The sequence below is a fragment of the Saimiri boliviensis genome, chromosome 17 (genome assembly GCF_048565385.1).
Source record: "Saimiri boliviensis isolate mSaiBol1 chromosome 17, mSaiBol1.pri, whole genome shotgun sequence".
Taxonomy (NCBI): Eukaryota; Metazoa; Chordata; class Mammalia; order Primates; family Cebidae; genus Saimiri; species Saimiri boliviensis.
The window spans coordinates 2313681-2340071 of record NC_133465.1 but is presented as its reverse complement, the minus strand read 5'-3'; the positions used below and the strand labels follow the sequence as shown (position 1 = coordinate 2340071).

At 38.9% G+C, this 26391-nt stretch overlaps 1 protein-coding gene across 21 annotated transcripts in view; it reads right to left on the bottom strand.

Annotated features, from left to right (window-relative positions):
- The window catches only part of ACACA (acetyl-CoA carboxylase alpha), a 328649-nt gene that overhangs the window by 86314 nt on the left and 215944 nt on the right, over nucleotides 1-26391 (bottom strand). For all 21 annotated transcript variants that reach the window (XR_012514502.1, XM_039476073.2, XM_074388039.1 and 18 more), the window contains 6 exons: nucleotides 26275-26316; nucleotides 25040-25255; nucleotides 24060-24215; nucleotides 19651-19854; nucleotides 12709-12864; nucleotides 10176-10322 (listed from right to left, as the gene is read on the bottom strand). Coding sequence is in view for 20 of the 21 variants with exons in the window: in XM_039476073.2 (XP_039332007.1) it covers nucleotides 10176-10322; nucleotides 12709-12864; nucleotides 19651-19854; nucleotides 24060-24215; nucleotides 25040-25255; nucleotides 26275-26316 (921 nt within the window). In the remaining variant the exon portion in view is untranslated. The remainder of the gene's footprint in view (nucleotides 1-10175; nucleotides 10323-12708; nucleotides 12865-19650; nucleotides 19855-24059; nucleotides 24216-25039; nucleotides 25256-26274; nucleotides 26317-26391) is intronic.

Sequence of the window (26391 nt, the reverse complement as noted above, 5' to 3'; positions counted from 1 at the left end):
TCCACCTGAGAAGTAACTGCTTCAGTGTTTTTCTGGTCTGATGGTTAAATACATATTTATACTTTTAAAGTCAATATTTGTACAACAGACAAGAACAGTGCCTATCAGCTAAATACATATTTAGGACTGTACCACATGTATTACAAACATGTACTAAAATCGAAAGCTTATATTTATACAGAACCTTTCATCATGAAGGGGCTAAAGAACTTTACAAACACATGTACATAAAACGACGTTCGCACTGATAGGCAGGGAAGGTATCTATTCACCCACTCGCTAGCAGTCCTGGGTAGGAACACATGGTGTCAACAGATGCAGGTCTATAACAGCTGCAAAGACATACAACACAATAATCCAGTTGTGATGCACAGTCACTGAGAGGACGCTTGCAACTTGAGAATAGCAACTGCTCTCCTCCAGTGTAGAAGCACCACAGCTACTTCCAGCTTTGTGTTTTTAAATTATTCCCTACCAAACTCAACTAATCAGTTGACAAAACTGAATTTGATACTGGAAATGGTTTCTGAATGCAAAATACTTTCTGTCTGATGATGAAAACTAGGTTGAAAAATGCTTCCCACTGCCCTTGTTAGATTTAAAAAAAAAAAAAAAAAGGGTCACAACATTCAGGAGAAATGGTTCAAAATATTCTACCTAAGAATAGCTTCATCTCAAAGGATTAGGTCACTGCTTCAGAAGACAGTCATATTTCCCCCTCATTTAATTAGTACACTGTAAGTTTTTCAGTCAAATTGCTTTCTATAGATGGGTCTATCTAGACTATATACGCAATGGAGATTTCATACTGAAAATTCTACAGTCACTATAAAAGTATACGCAGTGTGACAATGTGATCAGCAATGTGACATTCATTGATTTCACCTAAGCCCAAGCTGCCGTGTATATTAACTGAAGAATAATAACTAAAGGAGACCCCATCATTGCATCCCCCTTTTGGAGGGGTCTTCTCTTTCTCTCCAACATTTTTATCCAGGTGAAACCTGGTGAAAATGACACGCCAGGACTAAGAGCTGAAGGAATATGGAAGCGCTAAGAAATTAACACAAAGGTGGCCTGTAGCCTGCTTGTAAGTGAGCGGGTATTTATGGTCTAACGAGTTTCAGACTCAAACGGGCAGTACCAGCATCTTCTCTGATCACCGCCTCTCTCATGCACTGACTAACCAAGTGGGCCTAGGTACTTACTACACATTATTTTTTCATTACCATAGCCATGAATAAGTTTTAAAATATTTAATTTCAGATTATTTTTCATAACAGAACATTCCAATGAGCAGGTTTATTAGGTTTAGGGTTATCGACCTAAGCTAATTATCTTAAAAGTGAAAAAGGGAAGAAGATCAAAAGAGCTACAGTGAATAAGCTGAGGATAAGCAGAAATAAATATTTGTTTCCCTTATACAAGTTCTAAGGCAGAAAATATTTCTTTGGCTACATTCTGATTCTGGAATGAACATGTACAAGTGAGGGAGGAGGGGATGGGGAGGAGAAAGCAAGCAGAAGAGAACAGTCTTATTTAACTGTTTTTATGTGGGTAAAATGATTTGTGCCACAGTATTTCCATAAGAAGTGGGACCATTATTTTCCTGTAGAAACACATTTGGTTTGAAAAGTATCACCGGACAGGACGTGAAAATCAAACCGAATGAATTATTCACAACCTCCGATCAGAGGTGATCATTATTTCTGATGCTCCAAACAGTGATTAGGATTCTGCCCTGAGATGTCATTTTCTCGCTGAGTAACACCAGCGATACAGAAAGGCATTATCTATCTATCCATATATGTATTTTTTCTCCTGGGAGGACCTTGGTTTAATGTTACTATAACAGATAGTGAAAACATGATAATATTAACATTTATTCTGATGGTGCCCATAAATGCCATTAGTCTGACACAAAGTGTCAACACTAATCATGACCCAAAATTAACACCAAAATTGACATCAACATTAATTGTACTATCAGTATGAACAGAACGTGCAAGCGCACACAGGCACTTCCCAAAGCTGCTGTTGTTACTACAAAATAAAACAACAATATAAAGCTCAACAAAGAAATCTGCAGGAAAAGCTAAGGGGCAAAGCATGCCAGGATTTTGTTTTTTAAGAGTGAAAGACTTATCCATCAATTCTAACTATGCTGTGGGGAGCAGAAAGGGAGTATCTTTGCCACAGCTGCCTTTCTTACATCTTCACACTTTGACTTGAGCTGTAACAATACCTTTCTATGCAGATTTAAACACAGGTTAGGCTGCAGCTGAAATCTTGATGCTGTATTTATAATATTCATGATAAAAGCCTAAAGTTTTTTTGGAAGAATCTGTGAAAGCTATTGTTCTAATTCTGCTACTGCCAGGAAGATGACTTCCCTGCAAGGCCCTTCAGCAGCAATACAAAGAATCCCAGAATGTTAGTGCTAACCCAGACTTGGTCATCATCTGCATCATAAAAATGAGAAAACTAAGACTCAGAGAGAAGGAATCTGAACTTGAGTTCCTTTTCAGATACATAACAGAATGTTACCTCTTTCCCCTTTTTGTATCTTGTATGGAATATTAAATCTGTACTTCTAATTATATACTATCAGAAAATAATTATAGTAATTTTAACTCATGTTAGTCTCACAATAAAACACACTTGATGAAATATCAGAAAATACTGTATAGGTCTTAAATTATATTTTTTAAGCCATGTGGCTTAAAATATAATACTTGACTTAATTTGTGCCATTTGGAAAAGCCATGCTCAAAAATATGTCAATGCCTTTCTATATTGTATTATTTGCCAGATATCAATGTTCTATTGTTTAGTGTTGTGTGATCACATGAAAGAGCGTAAAATAATTTCCTTAACAGCTGAAAAACTCCTTTTTTCATGCTTGGATAATTCAAAAATGGCTGAATAAACTCACCTCGACCTCTCTAAACAGCGATAAAAGGGTAAAAAAAATACAACTTTCAGAGCAAAAAAAATTCATGCCAGAGGTAATTCTTTGAAAATGTTATCAAAGATTAGAAACATTAATTTTGAACAGGGAAATTATTTCTTCCCGTAACATTTACATACACGAAACCACAGTAATTTTACACATGTACACACAGTAATAATCACAGGAATTATTTCTTTAAAAACATGCAGTGGAGAACATAGAAGCCAGTGGTATTTCAGAAATGGGGCCCAGGATTAATTGGTTGATATGGAAATTAACCAAGTTGGCCTACTATAGTCCCAGAAGCCTTGTCCATTAATCATATGGATGAGTGCTGAACTCTGGTGCCCCCCACTACACCTCAGCCTCTGGTGTCATCTGTTGCTGTCCTGATGTTCATTACTGCCTCTGGTTGGAGCTGTAAAGTTTCTTGACATAGGGTACTATATCACATCCTTTTTCAGTAAAATCTTACCACTTAAGACAGGTACAAATATGCTGGCAAGTACATTCTTTTGTTTAAAGGCTAGCTATAGACTTACTTTTGAAAGGAACTAAGGAGCCCTCCAGAAGTGCCACTGTAGTGAGCCAGTGAATGCGTTAGGATTTTCAAAGTCAGTTAAGGTTATTAAGCCTGATTTTGCTATCAAAAAAATGAGTAAAAACTACTCAACCTGATGAGAAATCTCCAACACCAATAACAGTCATTCAGAAGGAATTCTGAGAAAAGTATATACATCCCAAAAGAACAGTGTCAGAAATTCCTTAGAAGTAGTTCCATAGTAGAAAGACTTATTTTTCAAAATTAGCCTCTGTATTTTTCTAACGAGGGATCCAAATTTGGTTTGGAAGATCATTTTAGACAAAGACTTGCAGCCAAACATACTTACTTAGAGTGAGAACAGAACAAAACCATATAATTAAAACTATCTTACCATATATCCCATAATACATCTTTCTTTATACTTAATCTCAAGGATTCAAAATTGATTTTTCAAAGCCTTGATGAAAAATAAGGCAAGCACAAATTATGAATACTTATATATAATTATAATCATTTATGGATAATCATAATTATACATAATCATATATATGCGACCCTTTTCTGCTGAGGATTCCAAAGCACTTACAAACATTCTCCTATCTTTAGGGACAGACTGATGGCAAAGATCCTTTTTATATGTTGAACAATCAATGCGGAGACCAAGTCCTGTTTTTCAGACCTGCTTTGCTTAGGTCTGTTTCAGAACTCACCTTCAGCATAGGACAATTCAAATATGCCTCTTTTCTAAAACATAACTAATCATATGCAGCACGAAAAAGCAAATTGATTTTGAAAGAATGAAACAAAAGCACAGTAAAGTACATCCAAATTAGCATCACATTCATGAAGCTATTTTGAGGTTAAATTGAGTAAAACAATGAAAAAAATCTAACGTTAAACTAGAAAAATACTTGGGTCCTGTGTTCATGAGAAATGGTCTACCCTTTTCTCACCCCCAAAACCCATAAGCACATACACACTCTCTATAGGCAGAGTTTTAGAACACAATGGTTCCACTAGAATTTGAGTCCAGGATAACCCAAGCAATTCCTTTGAGAGTATGGAAAATGTCAACCAAGTGAATTAAGACAGAGGGTTATAGTGGTTTTTCTAAAATAAGAGGTCCTTTGGGTTAAGAGGTCCAGCCTAAGAACTGTCAAAATGGATCTACTAATTAATTTCTTCTAATCTTTAAGACCTATATAAGCTCACCAACTTTCTTCCCTTACCAACTCCTAAATTGTTTTTTTGATACTCAAATTAGAGATTCAAAGGATTACAGTAACATGCAAGCGAGGAGCATGGTCAAAATGGTAAGATTTATTTAAGCTGATTAGTAGATGCAGGGGTATTTGTCATTATCACCCTGGTTTTTTTTGTTTTTTTTGTTTTGTTTTGTTTTTTTGTTTTGTTTTTTGCAGGTTTAAATAAAATTAATGAGATGCTATGATTTGGGAGATTCAGGATATCAGTTCACTGCCAACAGTTAAACAGTAATTAAATATAGGTATCGGTAGGACTGAGCAGTTCCAAAACTGAACTCCTTTTAATTCTCACTGTCCCCATCATTTCACCCCTGAGAACACAAAGCAGGACTAAAACCAAAATGCCAGTCATGATGGTAGCTAGTGCTAGTCTTCGTTTTCAGCCAGTCTCACTCTGTCACCCAGCCTGGAGTGCAGTGGTGCGATCTTGGCTCACTGCATCCTCCACCTCCCGGGTTCAAGAGATTCCTGTGCCTCAAGCTCCTGAGTAGCTGAGATTACAGGCAACCGGCTAATTTTTGTAGAGATAGGGTTTCACCATGTTGGCCAGGCTAGTCTCAAACTCCTGGTCTCAAGCGATCCGCCCACCTTGGCCTCCCAAAGTGTTACAGGCGTGAGCCACTGTGCCTGGGTGGCAGCTAGTCTTTAAACTTTAATTTACACTACTGGGTTTCCTCTTCAATCAACCTTCTCCTTAAAAAAATATGTAGATCCCTGATGCAAGGTTCAAGAGATCTTCAACCAAAGAGTTAAAATTTGCAATTGCTTACTGTAGGAACACTACGTAAAGGCTACTATACCAACTGAAAAAGGGACACCAGTGAGTCTGCCCCAACAAATAAGGCAATTCAAGAGGCTTGTGAGAATGGTAAGCTGCTGGGAAGGAAAAACCCTGACACCTAGTGCCCATCTGAAAAAATGAAGCGTTAAGAGTTACCACAATTCTTAAGAGTGGTAGTGTGCATAGAGGTAACTATCAAATTGCACTCAATGTTCAAGATACTTTTCTCCCAGAAAAACGTTTATACCAAGAATTCTAGTTTTTGAATACCAACGCTTTTTTGGGTATACATCTTGCACCTAATTATTATAACTGCTTCCAAACACAACATCACAACGTCGGCTTCTCGTCTCAGTTTTTCATTTTGACAGGCATGGTGAGACAGAATGTCAAAAAGCTGCCCACGTTCTGAAATGGTAAAGAAAAATAGGGTCCTAATTTCTTCTATCATTAAAGCTACCATGGAAACTGACTCTCTAACATATCTTTCAGGAATGCCCAGTTTAGAGATTATTGGTCTAGTTCACAGAGCTGATAAAAAGAAATAAAATAAAAGAATGCTAATAACTTATATCAGAATAAATAAGAGCACAGTCTCAAGAAGGCTGGTATTTTCTTTGTCCTACCAGGCAAAGTTAAGTTGTTCTCTGTCTAGTCTGTTACAGCCCTTGGCTTGATCTTAGCCTGAGCTTTTTAATAACAGGATTTAGTGTGAAAAGCAGCTGCACTCTGGATTGCGAACTGTTACTCAAAATGTTCCCACCTGCAATTATAGCTTCCACCAAATGATCAAAACAAGTTAGCAAACTGGCAGGAAAATGAAAACAATTCCTCCAAAATCGAGAAGTGGTAAAGTAGGACTGTCAGACAGCTGCATTTCTTCTGTATCCAGGCTGAGCAGCACACATTCATCTAGCTGTGTATTTACATACAGTGCCCATCACTGTAGCATCACAGCAGCTAGAATGAGATCAGTTTAGTCTATGTTGCAATCACATTTTCCTCAATTTTCGTCTTTACTTGAAACTATTAAGAAAAATCCTGGACAACTCATCTTTGGAGCTATTTGCAAGTAACGTAGTTCACAGATTTGGTCTACATCTTTTCTATTCCTACTCTAAATTCATACTAAATGTAATGCCATACAAATATAACAAAGAGAAAAATGTGCTCTCCCGTACCTTTCATCATGCATTAGGTGGGATTCCTTTAGTTATACCTTTCTTTATGGGGAAGGGACAACTAGGAAAATAGAAAGGGGAGAGTAGCTAATATCGTATCAGAAAAGCTCTTTCTCCTGCTCTAAACACAGGCATAAATGTTCAAAATGCAGGTCACATCTCTACTGAAACAGCCAATATTCCTCCTCAAATGGCAAAGAAGCTACCTAAAACGAACTGGAACTGAATGGGTCCAAGTCCTGGTCCCATCACCATTTTATCTGTTTACTGTCCTGGAAAAAAAATAAATAAATAAGAAAGACAGACTGGCCACCCATATAGCCGATGATCTGGTAAGTGCAGGTTTTCTGCCTTCGATCACGGAGAAGAGCACCTCAATTCATGGGAAAACTCTGCAGGAATCTCTTGTTTTGCCCTTACTCCTTACATCCCATGTGTTAGCTTTCAAACCCAGAAACTCCAATCCTTCAAGGTAATGCAACACCACCCACAATGATGACCTGGTAGAGCCATCACTTTTGGTAGAACCCCATATTATGATGATTTAATGTCTACATAGCACCAATGCATTTACATTGAGCCTTGGCTCTCAGAACATTAACAGGTCAATTTTTTATTCCCTTTTTAATAAAACTATTTCTCAAGGCTCTGTTCGGATGCCCATTCTCTTTGGGACAGGACAGATTTGCTCCAAATCTCATCAGCATGAGCTCTTTTCTTTCCTCTCACATCATTCTTGGGGTAATATGTAGAGTGCCAGGCTCATGACAAACTTGCTCTTTGGCCAAAGAAAATTAAACCGCAATAGCCGAAAGTGAACTTGCCTTGATAAAACTGGGCTCAGCATGAGGAAATACATCCTACTGACACTTCGTCATCTCTTAGGCATAGCTGTCCCTCAGAGTTCCGACTGCTCAAACTCCATCCTGATACTGGTCAGTCTCTCAGTGGACATGCTCCATTGTATGTTCAAGCTATTGGTAGCAGAGTTTGATACTAATACCCCAACCTCATTCCTGTCGTGCAGTGCCCTATAATCCAGCTAAGGCCACTGACTGACTTCACCAGCCATCCTGGGCATTAGTCACTAACGGCTCACAAAAGAATATCAGTCTCACTCCTCCCAAGCTCAGAGGCTCAGAGACAGCAAGCTAACACTCAGACTCAATCCTAGTCAATCATTTGAAGAAAAGAAAACGAGAACAAAGAAAATAGGCAACTAAAGAGGGAAAACTGTAGAAGAAGAAGAAAGTGAGAACTGACAAAAACTCAAAATCTTTTGAACAAGTACTATTAGCTTTTTGGTTTCAAAACAATTAAAGCACTGGACAAAGGAAAATGTGGCTCCTATACTTGATCTATTACTACTTATAGCTATCATCCTATGCAACTGTTTAAGACATATCTTTTCCACTAAGGTTTGTTAGGTCTTAAAAGGGTTAAAAAAAACCTTTAATTTTTTAAAAAATTCGTGTGTGTGTGTGTGTGTGTGTGTGTGTGTGTGTGTGTGTGGTCTTTGGGTACAGAGTCCCGTATAATAAGACTATTTGTATTCATACTGGCAGAGTAAACACTACATGTTCATGCCCAGGCAGCTCTGTGCTTGTAATTTCAGCAAGAACAGAGCTCTGTCCCTCTGGGACTTCACTATTCCCCCAGTCTCCATTCGCTCAAACACAGAATGAGAGCAGAAAGAAAGCAGGAGAGAAAGATCATGGCAAGGGGTTTCACACAGCACTGCGGTTAGCTTTCACGTGGCCAAAAATCTCATTTTGTGTTTTAATTACATTAGTTAAAACCATTTTACTCTCAGCCCCATGTTCACAAGGGTACCTTCCATTCCTGAAGACTACACTATTCAATGAATCAGAATTTAAGTCTAGCACAATGAAGCTTTTCTTTGCTGCTGAGGGGCTCACTAGGCAGATGCTACATGCAGTGGCACAAACCTCTGCTTCAACTTTGTGCGCTGACGAGTATATATCTATGCTTCAAAACGTTTTGCATCCTCCCACCCCATCCTCTTGACTTTGCTGTTTGTTGAGGCTCTTCTTACAAGTCTGATACTCTCCATCTGGTCCAATGCTTGCATCCATCTTGATACCAAATCATCTACTGTTGGCATCCACTGGCATATTACTGAAATAGCCACATACCTTGTACATACAGTGAAATTTTTTGAAAAAGACTGAACAAAATAGAAACAAACTGCTTATCATTTTCGACAGTCTACCCAGCCTATTTATGGTGAACACATAGCTAAAGATTACGCCTTCAATGGAATGAAATTTATGTAGGGATTATATTTAAGGTTGAAATAAAAATAGTTCTCTTTTTAGATTTGCTACTGGCGCGATCACTGTTATAACTGTACATCAGAAGCACAGTTAAAATCAGAAAGAATCATAATAATGCATGGACAAGGGTATAAAAGTTCAGGGCAGAATATGACTTTATACACCATTTACAGATCACTCTGAGAGAAAGGATGCCAAGACTAGAAAATGCATTCTTGGGATAATTATCAAAAAAATGGGTTCTCCGTTACATTCTTTTATGTTTAAACCCGATTCTAATTGAGCCCCTTCAAGAACACGTTTATCATGCTCACATGAATTGCATATGGAAAAGACACTGAAAAATGCACTTATTAATACGCATCCAAACAAACAAACAAAAAACATTAGGCAAAACAATACTTTAAATGTTTTCATTATAGAAAATCTCAGCTGGGCGCAATGGTACACGGCTATAACCCCAACATTTTGAGGGGACTGAGGCAGGCAGATTGCTTGAGCTCAAGGGTTTGAGACCAACATGGTAAAACCCCATCTCTAGTAAAAAATACCGAATTTAGCCAAGTGCAGTGGTGCACACCTGTAGTATCAGCTACTCAGGAGACTGAGGTGAGAGGATCCCTTGAGCTGTGGAGGTCAAGCTGCAGTGAGCTGAGATTGTGCCACTGTACTCCAGCCTGTGTGACAGAGTGAGGCGCTATCTCAAAAAAAGAAAAAAAGAAAATCCCAAATTTCAGACATATACAAAAACAGGAAAAATAACCTATTCTCACGTACCTATCACCTAGCTTCAATGATCAACTCATGACCAACCCTATTTCATCTATATACCCACCCCACACCTCTTTACTTAGAAGCAAATCACTGCATCTGTGAATGTTTTAGTCTGTGTTTCTAAAAGAAAATAATATTCCTTTTTATTTTTTTAAAACCAAGTTCTTTGTGTTAAAACAATACTATTTTAGAGAGCAAAATCACAACACCATTATCACACCTAGAAAATTAATAATTTCTTGGTACCCAGTCAATGCTCTCTCTAAAGAATTCTCCCAACAAGACTACTATGCTGCAGTGCTATTTAATGACCACCTCACAGAAAGCTGGTACTAGTGAGCACAGAGAGAAGAAAGGGAAGAGGTGTTTCAACTACTTGCCTCATTTCCTCCTGGAAGCCTGTTCATGTGGACGAGCTGACCTTGGTCATCCAATACCAGTTCGGTGTACGTCAGCATGTCAGAAGGCAGAGGAGGGGCTGGAAGGCAGGCCTGAGTGGACATAGACTCCCAGAGTTTGATCAGGGACTAGTAGAGAAAAGAAGTTTGACTAATCAATGACAATAATTTCAATACAGACAAAAAAAATTATTAAGAGTCAGTCAATCTGGTTTGCTTTCTTTTCAAAGTGTTCCGCAGAGTCTAAACATTAGACTAAATTCTCCAGCTCCCATTCTCAGTTAAGATAGATTTGTAATTATTTTTTACATGTCAAAAGTCAGGCACTTTGCCAACAAAGTCAAAATACTGAGTGATTCCAAATCAGCACAAGTGCATTAACAAACAGGAAAGACCTAACACTATCCTAAGAATGTTAAAATTAAAAAACTAAATAAGGAGCATCAATCCCTTAAAACAAGGTAAAAGAAAATCTTAGAGAAACTTGACAACAGAGGAATATCCAGGAAAATGACGTAACAGTCAGCTAATAAAAGGAAAATCCAAGAAGGCTAGAATGAAGTTTCTACTAGACGTTCCAGGGAAGAAACCTATTTCTAATATTTTTTTCTTTCTTTCTTTCTTTTTTTTTTTTGAGACTGAGTCTTGCTCTGTTGCCCAGGCTGGAGTGCAGTGGCCTGATCTCGGCTCACTGCAACTGCCACCTCCCACGTTCAAGCGATTCTCCTGCCTCAGCCTCCCAAGTAGCTGGGACTATGGGCATACACCACCATTCCCAGCTAATTTTTGTATTTTTAGTAGAGACAGGGTTTCACCATATTGGCCAGGATGGTCTCAATCTCTTGATCTTGTGATCTACCCACCTCAGCCTCCCAAAGGGCTGGGATTACAGGCATGAGCCACCACACCCAGCCTCTAATATTTTTGATAGCTATATACACAGGAATTAGCTCACTAGATATGTATGACTATTTGTAAATGTGCAGATCAATTCTGCTCAATTTTGAAAAAAACAGACATACCTATTCATTTAAAAATTATGATTTCCAAGGCCGGGCGCGGTGGCTCAAGCCTGTAATCCCAGCACTTTGGGAGGCCGAGGCGGGTAGATCACGAGGTCAAGAGATCGAGACCATCCTGGTCAACATGGTGAAACCCCGTCTCTACTAAAAATACAAAAAAGTAGCTGGGCATGGTGGCGCGTGTCTGTAATCCCAGCTACTCAGGAGGCTGAGACAGGAGAATTGCTTGAACCCAGGAGGCGGAGGTTGCGGTGAGCCGAGATCGCGCCATTGCACTCCAGCCTGGGTAACAAGAGCGAAACTCTGTCTCAAAAAAAAAAAAAAAAAAAAAAAAATTATGATTTCCATTTTCAACTTCCTATAAATAAATCCCTCATGAAGTGGGAGCTAGTTCAGCTCTTTCTTTGCTTGCCTCAAAGCAACATTTAAAGCTCAAATGACTCATGCATACCTATGCATCCTAATCACTGTGTTTATGTCTATCATATAGGAAGAATTACATTGAATGTGATTTCTATTTATAGCACTGGCATTGGGAAACAAAAGCAACATTCAGCTTTTAGGCTAGCAATGCTATAAAAGGGAAATACTGAATGAAAGACTCTTGCAGGATATAGAACTTGTAAACAAATGGTTGCATAAAGGTAATCTCTTGTATTTGTGAATAACACAGGAATTCTACATAGACTATTTTCTAAGGTCACATATATTACTTTACTAAAATTCAAAATGTGGTGATACTGGTAGTATTGACTAGGAGACCTGGAAAAATCCTATATTCATAGATTTTTTAAAAAAGAACAAATTCAGTATTCTTTTGATACCTTACTTATTGGTTGCATTTTCTACTGGTGATAGTCTTTCCTTGCCTTCTATTGATAGAAGAAAAATCTGCAGCATAGAGATGATTCACCATACAGATTGAAGGAATTTATTTTCATATCTAAGTTGAGATTCATAACATCGTATTTTCTCACACTAGTTTTTATTCAGCTATAATAAATCTCCCACAAAAGAACTTATACTTTAAACTGTGTACCATGAACTCTATATCCATTGTCTATGCTATCTATATTGATTCTCATCATAATAATCTAGACTATCAACTAGGGACCAGGGTTATCTCGGAAAATCAGAACTGAAGTATCAGATCTCTTTTTTAATATCCATAAATTGAATACAGACTTAGGAAATATACATGTAATTCTTCACACAAGTCACTGCAAACTATCACCACAGGCATATAGTCTTAGTTTACTCTCTCCTACTCAAAAGAGACTTCTATTCTCACCATTCCTCTCATTAATTCACAAAGAATCATCCAACATCTGAGTTGGCAGTCGCCAACCCTCGAATGAAATAAAAAAGAAAACAGTGTCAAGATATTTCTTGCCCTTTGGAGTGCGCCCTTCTAGCCAAAGCTGCATCTGATGGAAATTCAGGAAAACTTTGCCTCCTTAGAACATGTCAGACCCTCCAGTTAGGCACCTTACCTGCCGAAACATCTCTGGGATATCATATATGTATGTTGTCCCTAAGGACTGCGCCTGGAACCTCTTTGATTGCAGCAGGTCTTTGGTCACATAAGGAGTATTGATTAACATTCCATGCAGTGGTCCCTGTTTGTCTCCATATGCCTGAAACATGATCTGCAGGAAAAAAAAAATGGCATGGGGAGTTAAGAGACAGAAAAAAAATCAGATAGCTGCCTAGAGGGGCTTTTTTTCCACAAATGTTATTTCTTCAGAAACATTTTTGGTATACTACCTAGGTTGAATAGCTGAGATATGCCTCTTAACACTGGGTACTTGGCACTCTCACCTCGCCACAGATTAACCAACTTCAAAAAATATATATATAACCAGCCATGCCCCATAACTGCTCTCACTTTTACATTAGTTGGAATCAACAAGAAAGCATGATGCACATTTCACATCTCAAAGACAGACTGACCATGCTAGCCATCTAAAATCAGCTGAATCTCATATACTCAGAAATGAAGTACATGAACTGACCAGTCTGAACAGCCCTAGTATTGAAGTTGAAGAACAGCTATGCAGGAAAGATAATTCTCTTCTTTCCCCAATGGCAGAAGGCCAGATCAAGGCTCTACTATATCTATCAGCTGTGCTTTAGTCCTTTAGTCTATTTGATTAGATGGTACTTCATAAGTATTACTAACTACACAAAGGCTTCAAAGATTTCTGCCAGAAGTGAATTTCATCCATCCATCCATCTAGTTAATTCTTGTTAGCCCATGAGACATAGCCTCATATTTTACATATAGTAAAATAACTATATTAAATTATATACAAAAAAAGTATACATATATATACGTATTTACTTCTCCTCAGGATACTATTTACAACTAGGGAATAGCTCCTGCAATACCTATATTGTCACATAATGAAATCGCTATGCTGGTTTTTAATCATTTTAACTCAAATATTTCTAGAGGAGTACTTCATACTCCATATATTTAGATAGTTTTATTTGCTTATGAATATTTATAAGGGATGCCATTATTTCAATTCAATTAATATTTATTGAGTGCCCAGAGGTTGTATAACACTAAACTAGGCACTTTATGCACGGATACATAAAATATAAATTCCCAATGCAGTGAATACAAATGGAGACTGGGATGTAAGGATATGTGTATACCTACATAGCTATTCAGACTTACAAAATAAGCACAAGTCTACCATTAATGAATAGATTTGTGGACCTGATATATATGCACAAGAATAGAATTAAGTACTTTCCTAAATCCTGGGTACAGTTCATCTGTGAATCCTTAGCCCCTTAGCTCAGAGGAATGAGTGTTCTGCTAATCTGTCAATCAGGTCCTGTTCTGGGGCAAACGTGTCTCAGGCTGCTGTAAAAGCTGAGAGACTGGAGCTCCCAGTCCTCTTCCACAAGGTCAATAGGAAAAGTCACCCTATGGGAGGTAAAATTAGTAATGTCTTACGAATGTGAGAGTGGAAGCAATAATGTTTAAAGAGATTCAAAGTATTAAGTAAGGCAAGTGTACAGTATGAGAAAACTGCACTCAGAGCAGGTAAGCTAAATCAAAATAAGAAAATAGGGTAAAAGCAGCAGGTTCCTGGAACTATATTTCTTGTCTGTTGAAAGAGACAAGACTTATAGGTATAGGGTTTGAGACTCAGTTTTGCCAAGCTTTGGGATGAAGACAGGCTGGTCACAGTTAGGCAACAGAACTACGCACTGAGGAAGGGAGCTGGAGAAAACAATCTCGGTACATATGTATATTGCTGGCAGAAATTTAAATGGTACAAACATTTTGGCAGTTTGTCAGGTTTTTATACAGTTAAGCATATACTCACTGTGTCCCAGCAATTACATTCTTACATATTTACCCGAGAAATAAAAATATATCTACACAAAGATTTGTAAATTAATGTTCACAGCAGCTTTATTAATTACTAACAGCTCAAACTAGGAAGTAAAAACCCAAATGCCCAACAACAGGTTATCTTGGAAAACAGGAAAATGAGAACTAGAGTTTCAGTCCTCTTTTTTAATACCCATAATTTGAATATGGACTTGGGAAATATACATGTAACTCCTCACACAAATCACTGTAAACTACCATCACAGGCATGTGGTCTTAATTTACTCTCCTACTCAATAGAGACTTCTATTCTCACCATTCCTCCCATTAATTCATAAAGAACCATCTAATATCTGAGGTGGCAGTCACGAATCCCCAAATGAAACAGAAATAAAAAGTGTCAAGATACTGTCTGCCCTTTTAGTCAAAGCTATATCTGATGGAAACTCTGAAAAACCTTGTTTTCTCGGACCATGTCAGAGCTCTCAGTTACTCACCTTACCTGCCAAAATATCTCTGTGAATATAAACATTTTGATAAATGAATATAAACATTTTGATAAATCTTAAAAATGGGGCTGGCTATGGCAGCTCACACCTGTAATTCTAGCACTTTGGGAGGCCAAGGTGGGAAGATCCCATGAACCCAGGAATTCAAGACAAGCCCGGGCAACATTTGGGACCCTGTCTCTACAAAAAATTTAAAAATTAGCCAGGTGAGGCTGGGCACGGTGGCTCAAGCCTGTAACCCCAGCACTTTGGGAGGCTGAGGTGGGTGGATCACGAGGTCAAGAGATGGAGACCATCCTGGTCAACATGGTGAAACCCCGTCTCTACTAAAAATACAAAAAATTAGCTGGGCATGGTGGTGCATGCCTGTAATCCCAGCTAGTCGGGAAGCTGAGGCAGGAGAATTGCTTGAACCCAGGAGGCGGAGGTTGCGGTGAGCCGAGATTGCGCCATTGCACTCCAGCCTGGGTAACAAGAGCGAAACTCCGTCTCAAAAAAAAAAAAAAAAAAAAAAATTAGCCAGGTGTGGTGGTACATGCCTTTAGTCCCAGCTACTTAGGAGGCTGAGGTGGGAGGACTACTTGAACCCAGGAGGTCGAGGCTGTTTGGTGAGCTATGATTATAACACTACACTCCAGCCTGGGCAAGATAGTGAGACCCTGTCTCAAAAAAATAAAAAATAAAAAAATTCCATGAAATGGAATACTATTCAGAAATGAAAAGGAACAAACTCATAATCTATGCAACATGACTGAATTTCAAAAACATTAGGCTGAGTAAAATAAGCTAGATACAAAATAGTACACATTGTTTGATTTAAATTCTAGGACCAGCAAAACGACTCTATAGTAACAGAAAGCAAATCAGTGGTTGCCTGAGGCTGGGGTTGGTGCTTCTGCCTTTGACTGCAAAGGCATATAAAAGAACTTTGCCGTGATGAGATGTTATCTACCATGACTATGATGGTACTTACATGGTGTATATATTCGACAGAATGAATTGAACTGTGCACACAACAGGAGTCTATTTTATTATATGTAAATTACACCTCAATAAAGGTGTTATTTATTATTTTTAGAGGCAGTGTCTCACTGTTGCCAAGGCTGGAGTGTGGAGACATGATCAATGTTTTATTGCAGCCTCAAACTCCTGGGCTCAAATGATCCTCCTGCCTCAGCCTCCTGAGTAGTTGGTACTGCAGGTGCATGGCACCATGCCTGGCTAATTTACTTTTTTTTTTTTTTTTTTTTAGTAGAGACAGGGTCTTGCCTTGTTGCACTGGCTAGTGTCAAACTCCTGGGCTCAAGTGATCCTCCCACCTTGGCCTCCCAAAGTGCTGGAATCACAGGTATGAGCCCCCATGTCCAGTCTAAAGGTGGTTTTAAATGTCACTATTAGTATTTTTTGTGGCAGAGTCTCACCCTGTCACCCAGGCTAAAGTGCAGTGGCACAATCTCAACTCAGTGCAACCTCTGCCTCCCGGGTTCAAGCAATTCTCCTCTGTCTCAGCCTCCCAAGTAGCTTGGACTACAGGCGCCTGCCACCACACCTGGCTAATTTTTGCATTTTTAGTAGAAACGGGCTTTCATCTTGTTGGTCAGTCTGGTCTTGAACTCCTGACCTCAGGTGATCCATCTGCCCTGGCCTCCCAAAGTGCTGGGATTACAGGCATGAGCCACTGCACCTGGCCTAAAATATTATTTTTCTCTTACACTGCACGTTGGAAATCAATTCACTTAAGCAATGGATTGCCCAAATCTCTTCTCCCCATTATCACTGCCTGACATCAGTGTTCGTTACAGCCTATACAACAAAGATTGTACAAGGAAAATGAAACAAAATAAAACTCAAGCCAAGCAACCTTGCTCCTTATTGGCAGAATGAATAAATGATGTGCTAGGGCAACAGGCTGATAGTAATAGGAGTTCCTGAATTTTCAACTATCTATGTAAGTTCCATTTTCTACTATAATGAACACAGTAACTAAAAACTAGCTAAGTATATGTTTTACAAGTTCATGAAAATATGTACACACTTTATACATCATATACCTTTCACCAACAGCCATCAAAAATATTTTTTTTAGAAAATAATTTCTGACTCACAGTCTGCTCCCTTAGAACCCTTTGCTTATTTATAATAGCACCTCTTTGCCACAGAGAAACAAATCATTTATGCCTTCTTCGATTGTGATGTACATTTCTTGGGTAGTTCGCTTTTTGTCTTTATATCCATAGTGCCTGACATACTGTAAGTAGTCAATCAATATTAAATTAAAGAACAAATGAATGAATAACAGACATGGTCCTGTATTAAATTCACATAACGATTCATTAAAGAAAGGGAAAAATAGTTTGACAACAAGCACCATAGAGGCATTAGGAGCAGCAAAACTGGGCTGGAGGCTGCTCCTTGTGTCATCTTCCACCTCTAGCCACAGGCTCAAAAGTTAGTACCCACGTGGCGGTGGCTCTTGAACTCTCTCAAGTGAAGAGCCTGTAGAAGACCTCTTCCTTCAGGGCTTTTAAAATATGCAGGACCCTAGGTAAAAGGGGTTCCCCTTCAGGCTGAAGGTGGTTTGTTCATTCTTTCAGATGCTTATTGTGTGCTTTTGTTGTACCAGGCATAATACTAAACCCTGACTGAAGGCATCTGTGCCTTTCATGCTCCTGTGTCACCATTAGCCAGCAAGAAGAAAATCTCAGAGTTTCCTAATAAAGGAAAAGAAAAATAGAAAAAGAAAGTAGTTATGAAGAACAAACATATTTATCACAAACATTAAAATCTCAAGTGGCCATCTTATTTTTCACAAGAATAGACCTGCCTTGAAGCCATTGTAGAAGTTAATTAAAAACATCCCTACCCATCAAAAGCTTCGACTGAAAATGTCTTTAAGGTTGTACTAAAAAAACATCAAATACAGCAAAAATTATTGAATACTCTTTCTCTTGGTCACCACTCAGGCTCTTGTGCACTCTCTCTCTCTCTCTGCTTTTTAACTGCTCACTTCTCATACGATAGATTTCTCTAGCCACCTAACTGAGAATCAAAGCAGAAAATGAAAGGTCATTCTGACAACCGTCTAAACTGAGATATTTTAAAATTCATCTTCAAAAGACTAAAAAATATATTTTCCTGCTTCTATTCCTGGATTTTAAAAGATACAGATAAAGGCCGGGTGCGGTGGCTCAAGCCTGTAATCCCAGCACTTTGGGAGGCCGAGGTGGATGGATCACGAGGTCAAGAGATTGAGACCATCCTGGTCAACATGGTGAAACCCCGTCTCTACTAAAAATACAAAAAAATTAGCTGGGCATGGTAGCACGTGCCTGTAGTCCCAGCTACTCAGGAGGCTGAGGCAGGAGAATTGTCTGAACCCAGGAGGCGGAGGTTGCGGTGAGCCGAGATCGCGCCATTGCACTCCAGCCTGGGTAACAAGAGTGAAACTCCGTCTCAAAAAAAAAAAAAAAAAAAAAAAGGTATAGATAAAAACAAGAGACACATAATCTCTCCCTGGCACCCAAAGCACGGAACAGACTGCTGAAACCCTTGTTTATGTATACTGGAGCACGTTCATCCTTTAATCAGAAGAAATGCAATTCTTGAATTCAGGCCAAAGCCCTAAAATAATATCCTAGTTCTTCAAAAATATAAACAATGGTGAAGTAACCTAAATTCAGTATCATAGTAAAGAGTCCAAATATTTAGAAACCAAGGTAGTGCCAGGCGCGGTGGGTCACGCCTGTAATCCCAGCACTTTGGGAGGCTGAGGCGGGTGGATCACGAGGTCAAGAGATCGAGACCAACTTGGCCAACATGGTGAAACCCCACCTCTTAAAAAAAAAAAAAAAAAAGAAACCAAGGTAGTAAAACATTAAAAGGGAATTTTCTGTTATCACAGAATTAGTGTCCTAACTCACTTTCTATTTTCACATTCTCAATTTTCCAACCTGAAAATGGGCTAAAATTTGCCACTTTGCTCTTATAGAATATATGATATCCTAAAACCTTTGAAGGAAAGGGAACGACATAATAGATGACACAAAAAATATGATAAAAACAGAACACAATAGATAAACATGATAGTCACTGATGATAGTGCTCATGCCACTACACTATGCTGAAATTTTCCTTCTTTAACATAGAAGTTGGTGACATAATCTAACAATTCTCTTTCTATCACTTGCCAACGAGTAGTTTATTTGTGGTGAAAATAAGAAGGACACATCGTATCAGAGAATATTAGATTGCTGAAATAACCCAAGAGCCCTCTAAAACAAGAGCCCTAAACTACAGAATAACTTCTGGAGTCAGGTTCAATTGGCATCTGTTGGTGCTTACCAACACGTGACAAATGGTTAAGCGTTTTATAACATCCATGATAGAAAACATAGGCACATCTTATAAGGCAGATGAAGTTTTTCTAATTCATACACTCATTTAAGCTCACAGAAGATAACCCCACCAGTTGACCCACTGGTATTTGTGAGTTTGGGTCTCCCATAACAAGGGTAAGTGTCTTTTCTGCAGGATCAAGCCCAAACTCTGAGGATCCTGTTTGAGTATTGTACCTGTGCGGTCCTGGAGTCAGTCACTTCCTTGTATAGGCTGATATCCAAGTAATAGCCAGACTCGTTTGTCAGGAAGAGGCGGATGGGAATTGCTTTTCCAGTTGGTGTCAGGCGAATGTTGATTTTCAGTTCTGCCTGGAGGACGCGCAATTTCCACAGGCGACTTCCATACCGCATTACCATGCTCCGCACAGATTCTTCAATCTGACACAGAAACATCACCAAGCACAAAACTTAAATACCTTGTAACTAAGACCTGTTTCGGGTCTGCCCATATTTGGGAAAGAAAGACTGAAAAAAAGATGTTGGTTTGTGCAGATGCACACCTTACATAAAGTGGTCAGAGAGTTTCTCCCCAAATCTACTCTTCCCTGGAACAAGTCAGGGACAATTTCATGTTGGCTTGGCATATGAGTAGTTTTCTCTGGCTAACAACAGCCAAATCTCTGCAACTCCTTCCCCTTTCCCAATTATATTCATATTCTATATCAAAGATCTGCAACATCTAAAATTACAAGCCATGGGATTTAAGAGGAAGCCCCAAATAAGAATAAAATCTCTAGTTAAATAGCTATTAAGTAGCATTTATATGCATGGTAACTATGTTTCATTGCACTTACGGGACTTTAAATCAACATAGCAATTACCACCATGAGCTTTTTTCCATACAATTTTATTAAACTTTATAATATATGTCTCTTGCTAAATTGCACAAATTAAAGAAGCAATTTGTAGGTGGTGCTAGAACATTATCTCTAAACAAAGCTTTGAAGCTTGGCCACTGCTAAGTCCATCCAGGATTTAAGAAGATGGAGTAGATGTTCCCTTGTTTCTCTAAGTTTTTTTTTTTTTTTTTTTTTTGAGACGGAGTTTCGCTCTTGTTACCCAGGCTGGAGTGCAATGGCGCGATCTCGGCTCACCGCAACCTCCGCCTCCTGGGTTCAGGCAATTCTCCTGCCTCAGCCTCCTGAGTAGCTGGGATTACAGGCATGTGCCACCATGCCCAGCTAATTTTTTGTATTTTTTAGTAGAGACGGGGTTTCACCATGTTGACCAGGATGGTCTCGATCTCTTGACCTCGTGATCCACCTGCCTCAGCCTCCCAAAGTGCTGGGATTACAGGCTGGAGCCACCGCGCCTGGCCACTTTCTCTAAGTTTTATACCAAGACAGCTTAATGCTCTTAGTTTTCAGGGTTAGGACAGTTATAACTAAATAGCCTTAGACATGATTTCTTGTTATTTATATGCTAAAGCAAAGCTTTTTTCCCCCAGTATGGCTGCATAGAACATACTGTGGCTAGAACATGCTATTCAAAATCAATGTTTTCTTAAACGAATTGTCTTTCTTTCTTTTTTTTTTTTTTTTTTTTTTTTTGAGACGGAGTTTCGCTCTTGTTACCCAGGCTGGAGTGCAATGGCACGATCTCGGCTCACCGCAACCTCCGCCTCCTGGGTTCAGGCAATTCTCCTGCCTCAGCCTCCTGAGTAGCTGGGATTACAGGCACACGCCACCATGCCCAGCTAATTTTTTTGTATTTTTAGTAGAGACGGGGTTTCACCATGTTGACCAGGATGGTCTCGATCTCTTGACCTCGTGATCCGCCCGCCTCAGCCTCCCAAAGTGCTGGGATTACAGGCTGGAGCCACCGCGCCTGGCCACTTTCTCTAAGTTTTATACCAAGACAGCTTAATGCTCTTAGTTTTCAGGGTTAGGACAGTTATAACTAAATAGCCTTAGACATGATTTCTTGTTATTTATATGCTAAAGCAAAGCTTTTTTCCCCCAGTATGGCTGCATAGAACATACTGTGGCTAGAACATGCTATTCAAAATCAATGTTTTCTTAAACGAATTGTCTTTCTTTCTTTTTTTTTTTTTTTTTTTTTTTTTTGAGACGGAGTTTCGCTCTTGTTACCCAGGCTGGAGTGCAATGGCACGATCTCGGCTCACCGCAACCTCCGCCTCCTGGGTTCAGGCAATTCTCCTGCCTCAGCCTCCTGAGTAGCTGGGATTACAGGCACACGCCACCATGCCCAGCTAATTTTTTTGTATTTTTAGTAGAGACGGGGTTTCACCATGTTGACCAGGATGGTCTCGATCTCTTGACCTCGTGATCCGCCCGCCTCAGCCTCCCAAAGTGCTGGGATTACAGACTTGAGCCAAACGAATTATCTTTCTAAAATGCTTCCTCAACTTCTTAGAAAATCTCAAGAATATCTTACATTCTCTTTCTCTTGTGGTTCTTTTTTTTTTTTTAATTCGGTTTCCAACTGTTAAGTGGGTTTTAACCCTTGCAGTTCTTTAGTAGTATGTGCCACCCTCACAGTTTGTTTCTGCACCACAGAAGTTTAAGTTAGAATGAGTTTCAAGGAGTTAACTTCTCTATTATCACACTTGCTTGTTAACCAAGAGATATTTACCATTCTTTTCTGGTGGGAACAAAAGCTGACAATATTTATATACAGAAAATTGGCAGCTATCTATCATTGGAAAAGCAGAGTCAGGGCAAATGGGTGGTTAGAATGAAAGCAGAGGCTGATCTGAAAAACTCAGAGAGAAGATAAGCCACACCTAAAAAAACAAACAAACAAACAAAAAAAACAAAAAAACAGTTATACAGTGTCCTAGGCCATGTTTTAAGTCTCCCAGCTCATCAGTCCCAGAATGCTTAGGAGAAGTTTTGCTTAAACTAATGATGAGATTTGAGTCAAATGAGTAGCCCTATCCTTGGCTTTCCTTACAGACAAAGGCAACCCATCATTAGCTTGGAATTTGGAAGGAAAAAAAGTAGAAAACTACTTCTCAGATCTCAGATACTAAGTTCAAGAAGCAAAAATCTACCAGGCATGATGACTCATGCCTCTAATCCCAGCACTTTGGGAGTCTGAGGTGGGAGGATCGCTAGAGACCAGAGGTTCAAGACTAGCCTGGGCAACAAAGCAAAACCCTCTCTCTCAAAGAAAAAAAGAAAAAAAAAAAAAAAAAGCAGCAGCAGCAGCAGCAGCAAAAATTCATGCCTACAATTGATCTTGAAAAAGGGAGATACTGGTTCTCCTATCTAAGTTCCATAATATCGAGATAGAAAGAGTTAGAAGGAGCCAGCGATGGTAGCTCACACCTGTAATCCCAGCACTTTACAGGTGTCAAGGAAGATGGATCGCCTGAGGTCAGGAGTTCAAGACCAGCCTGACTAACATGGTGAAATCCCGTTTCTACTAAAAATACAAAAATTAGCTGTGTATGGTAGTCCCAACTACTAGGGAAAGCTGAAGCTCATATGAGAGTCACTTGAACCCGGGAGGTGGAGGTTCCAGTGAGCTGAGATGGTGCCACTGTACTCTAGCCTGGGCAACAGAGTGAGACTCTGTCTCAAAAAAAAAAAAAAAAAAAAATTGTTAGAAGGAGCAGAAACAGAAGAGCAACCTGTCTTTATTATACCTGGGATAAAAGGTCAAGTAAAAAAATCACCTTATTTTTCTTCCTTAAATTATATAGAATTGGAGGCCGGGCGCGGTGGCTCAAGCCTGTAATCCCAGCACTTTGGGAGGCCGAGGCGGGTGGATCACGAGGTCGAGAGATCGAGACCATCCTGGTCAACATGGTGAAACCCCGTCTCTACTAAAAATACAAAAAATTAGCTGGGCATGGTGGCGCGTGCCTGTAATCCCAGCTACTCAGGAGGCTGAGGCAGGAGAACTGCCTGAACCCAGGAGGCGGAGGTTGCGGTGAGCCGAGATCGCGCCATTGCACTCCAGCCTGGGTAACAAGAGCGAAACTCCGTCTCAAAAAAAAAAAAAAAAAAAAAAAAAAAAAAAAAATTAATTATATAGAATTATGTATTCTAAAATAGCATTTTAGAATAGACCCCCTAGGGAAGAAAATATACATAATACATGTGAAATTCCTTATCAGCCAAATTCTCTCCCTATAGAAAAACATTCAAGAGAGATAGGTTAGACACTTTGAGAAGGTGCATTATCTCACTAAGTCCACCAGGTAATTAACATTTAGGGCACAGAAGCAGGAATTTAGCCAAAAATGCTTAGTAACAGTAAAATTAATAATTCCAGGTGAGAAATCGTAGGGAATAGTATAAAACAGGATGACTATTATGGCAAATATCATAAAACAGCTATCAACAAAAGAAGAGAAAGGTTTTCACGTTTTTGTACTGCTTATAAGTGACGAGTAAGCTAATACCAACCTTCAGTTTTGAGAGCTATTTTTTTTAATGGCTAAATCAAATTTTTGACACTATCCCAAAACTCAATCTTACCTTCTATAAACTCTACAGATTAAGCGTTCAACAGCCTGAACAAGAGTACCTGTTTCCAAGTCCAAGTGAGATAAATGTGAATGAACTTCTAACACTTGCTAGTGCTGGGAGAGAAGCTAAGGAGAAATGTACCTTTGATGGGTCCATGATAACCGTGGGCACAAAATTGAGGAAGATGTGGTTACAGTCAGTTCGGACATTTGTATTGTTAAAAGCAACTTCCAACTCATCCATGGCTTCCAGGAGCAGTCGCTCCCCTTCATTTTGCAGATATTCAAAAGAAGCTTCCTATACAGGAAGAAAATAATCAGCATTAATGTGTGTTAAAAGAGGCAACATAGAAATGGCTCTTATAATCACTTAAGCAGCAGTACGTCATGAATCACAAGGCATCTGGTGAAGACATTGTGTATCTTTCTCTCTAGAGTTAGTCCAGTAACCACAGGCAGGGAAGGCAAGGGCCAGATAAAAAGTCTGTGTCAGCCCTTTCTCTTTACTCTTAGTGTATCATTCCCTTTTAAGAGGTAGGAATACTGGGCATCCCCACAGCTGTAAGCTCAACAGAATGATATTTCACATATGCCAAACAGAGCTATTTAGAAAGGAAAAGCTGAAGAAAGGGAACGGCTATGGGATATAGTAATAATGAACACACCAGGAAGTGCCTTGCTGCATACAGACACTACCCATATCTCTAGACAGGTGGACAATGGGATCACCTCTTTCCTAACTTATCTCCTTAGGCTCTATCATCACCCAATTCTTACTGTGATTTTTTTTGTTAGTATGCTTTTTCTTTTCTTGAGTGCTATTATGCTTCTGTTACCAAGAAAAATCAAATTAAAGGGGAAAAAAGCCTTCCTTTTTAATTTTTTTTAGATGCACTTTCTGCTTGGTTAAAAAAAAAAAAAAAAAAAAAAAGAAGCCTTTATTACATGAAATATTTACTTCTGTAAATACTGAAAGAGAACAGAAGCCTTGATTCAAAAAATGAAAACCTGATTTCTTTTTTAGGCTCTCTCTCAGCAGAAGCATAAGACCTGATTTTGAATCATGTCTATCACTCTGTTCCTTCCCTCGGGGATAGCATCCCATTAAAGTACAGCACCCACCTTGGTGACCAGATCAGAATGTCTGATGATGGCACGAACAAAGAACCTGTAGTCTGTCACTTCTGTGCCCGCTTCCACCTTGGCCGCCCCGAGATACAGGTGCATCTTGTGATTGGCACACGGAATGGCAGTGAGGTCAAAATTTCTCATCCGGTTCAGCTCTAACTGGAAAGCCAGAGCAGGCTCCAGATGACGATAGATACGATCCTCCTCAAACTGAGCACAAGAATCAGAGAAAAAAACGGCTCACAAGAAGCGGTTACAAAACTATACCTATGAAGTGAATGTAAAAGAAATGCCTGAAAACAGACACATAAGCTATGATGTGCTAATGAGCTATGTTCAAGGCTAATGCTATAGCTTACGTAAGATTAGGCACTGAAGTACCTATTTGCTTCCTAAACCTTCATCGTTTTTGCTTTTACAAGTGGTGATGATATGCATTAAAAACAAAAAAAACCTCAATTTCCTTAGAACTCTTATAGCATTTAATGTATTTATAATTCATTTTTATATTAATTACAGACTGCTTCACATTAATATCTACTTCACATGTTAATGTTTTGAGCTTACCCTAAAAGTTTTCTCACTTATGATACCATAACAAAAGACATAATACTCAACAAATAAACATCATACAATTTTCTAACTAAAGAGATATTTGGCTTTGGAACACTGTATCCATTGACTATGTAATACTTATATATGTTTTTTAAAAGTTGCATCAGTATATAACATTACTGTACTGTCTGTGTACTGTGTGCTTCAGAGAAACTAAATTATTTTTCTGGAATACGTGTCAACTGAGTGAATGGAAAGAGAGAGTCAAAAATATAAGCTGGTAACAGGAAGAAAGCAACATGGTCTGAAGTTTTGTATTTTAAAATTGAAAAAAAAAATGAACATAAACAAGAGTTGAGTATCAGTGAATTATTTTTAGATGGCAAGAATAGTCCTTTCATACCACATCACTAGGATCATTCTAAAGGACAGGTATGATCTGGAAAGGTACCACCTTTGTTGAGTAGCCCAATACATTTGGTTGTTTCCTAAACCAAACTCTTTCAGAAAACAATTGGCTTTAGTTCTAAGACACATGTAAGGAAGGCAAAAGGAAGCACAAGTTCAATAGGAGAGAAGAGAATGCAAGAACTACATGTGACAAAGAGAAGCCACTCTTGGGCTTCTAAGAAAAAAATAGCTTTTTTAAAAATAGGAAATAAATGAATCCTTACCTTATCCCTTGCTCGGAATGTAAAAAATTTAGGGAATTCTCTCTGTATTAAAGAAGGGGGAAAAACGTGTCAGTAGTTCATAGACACGAGTCTTTATAGTATAGTATAGAAACAGTT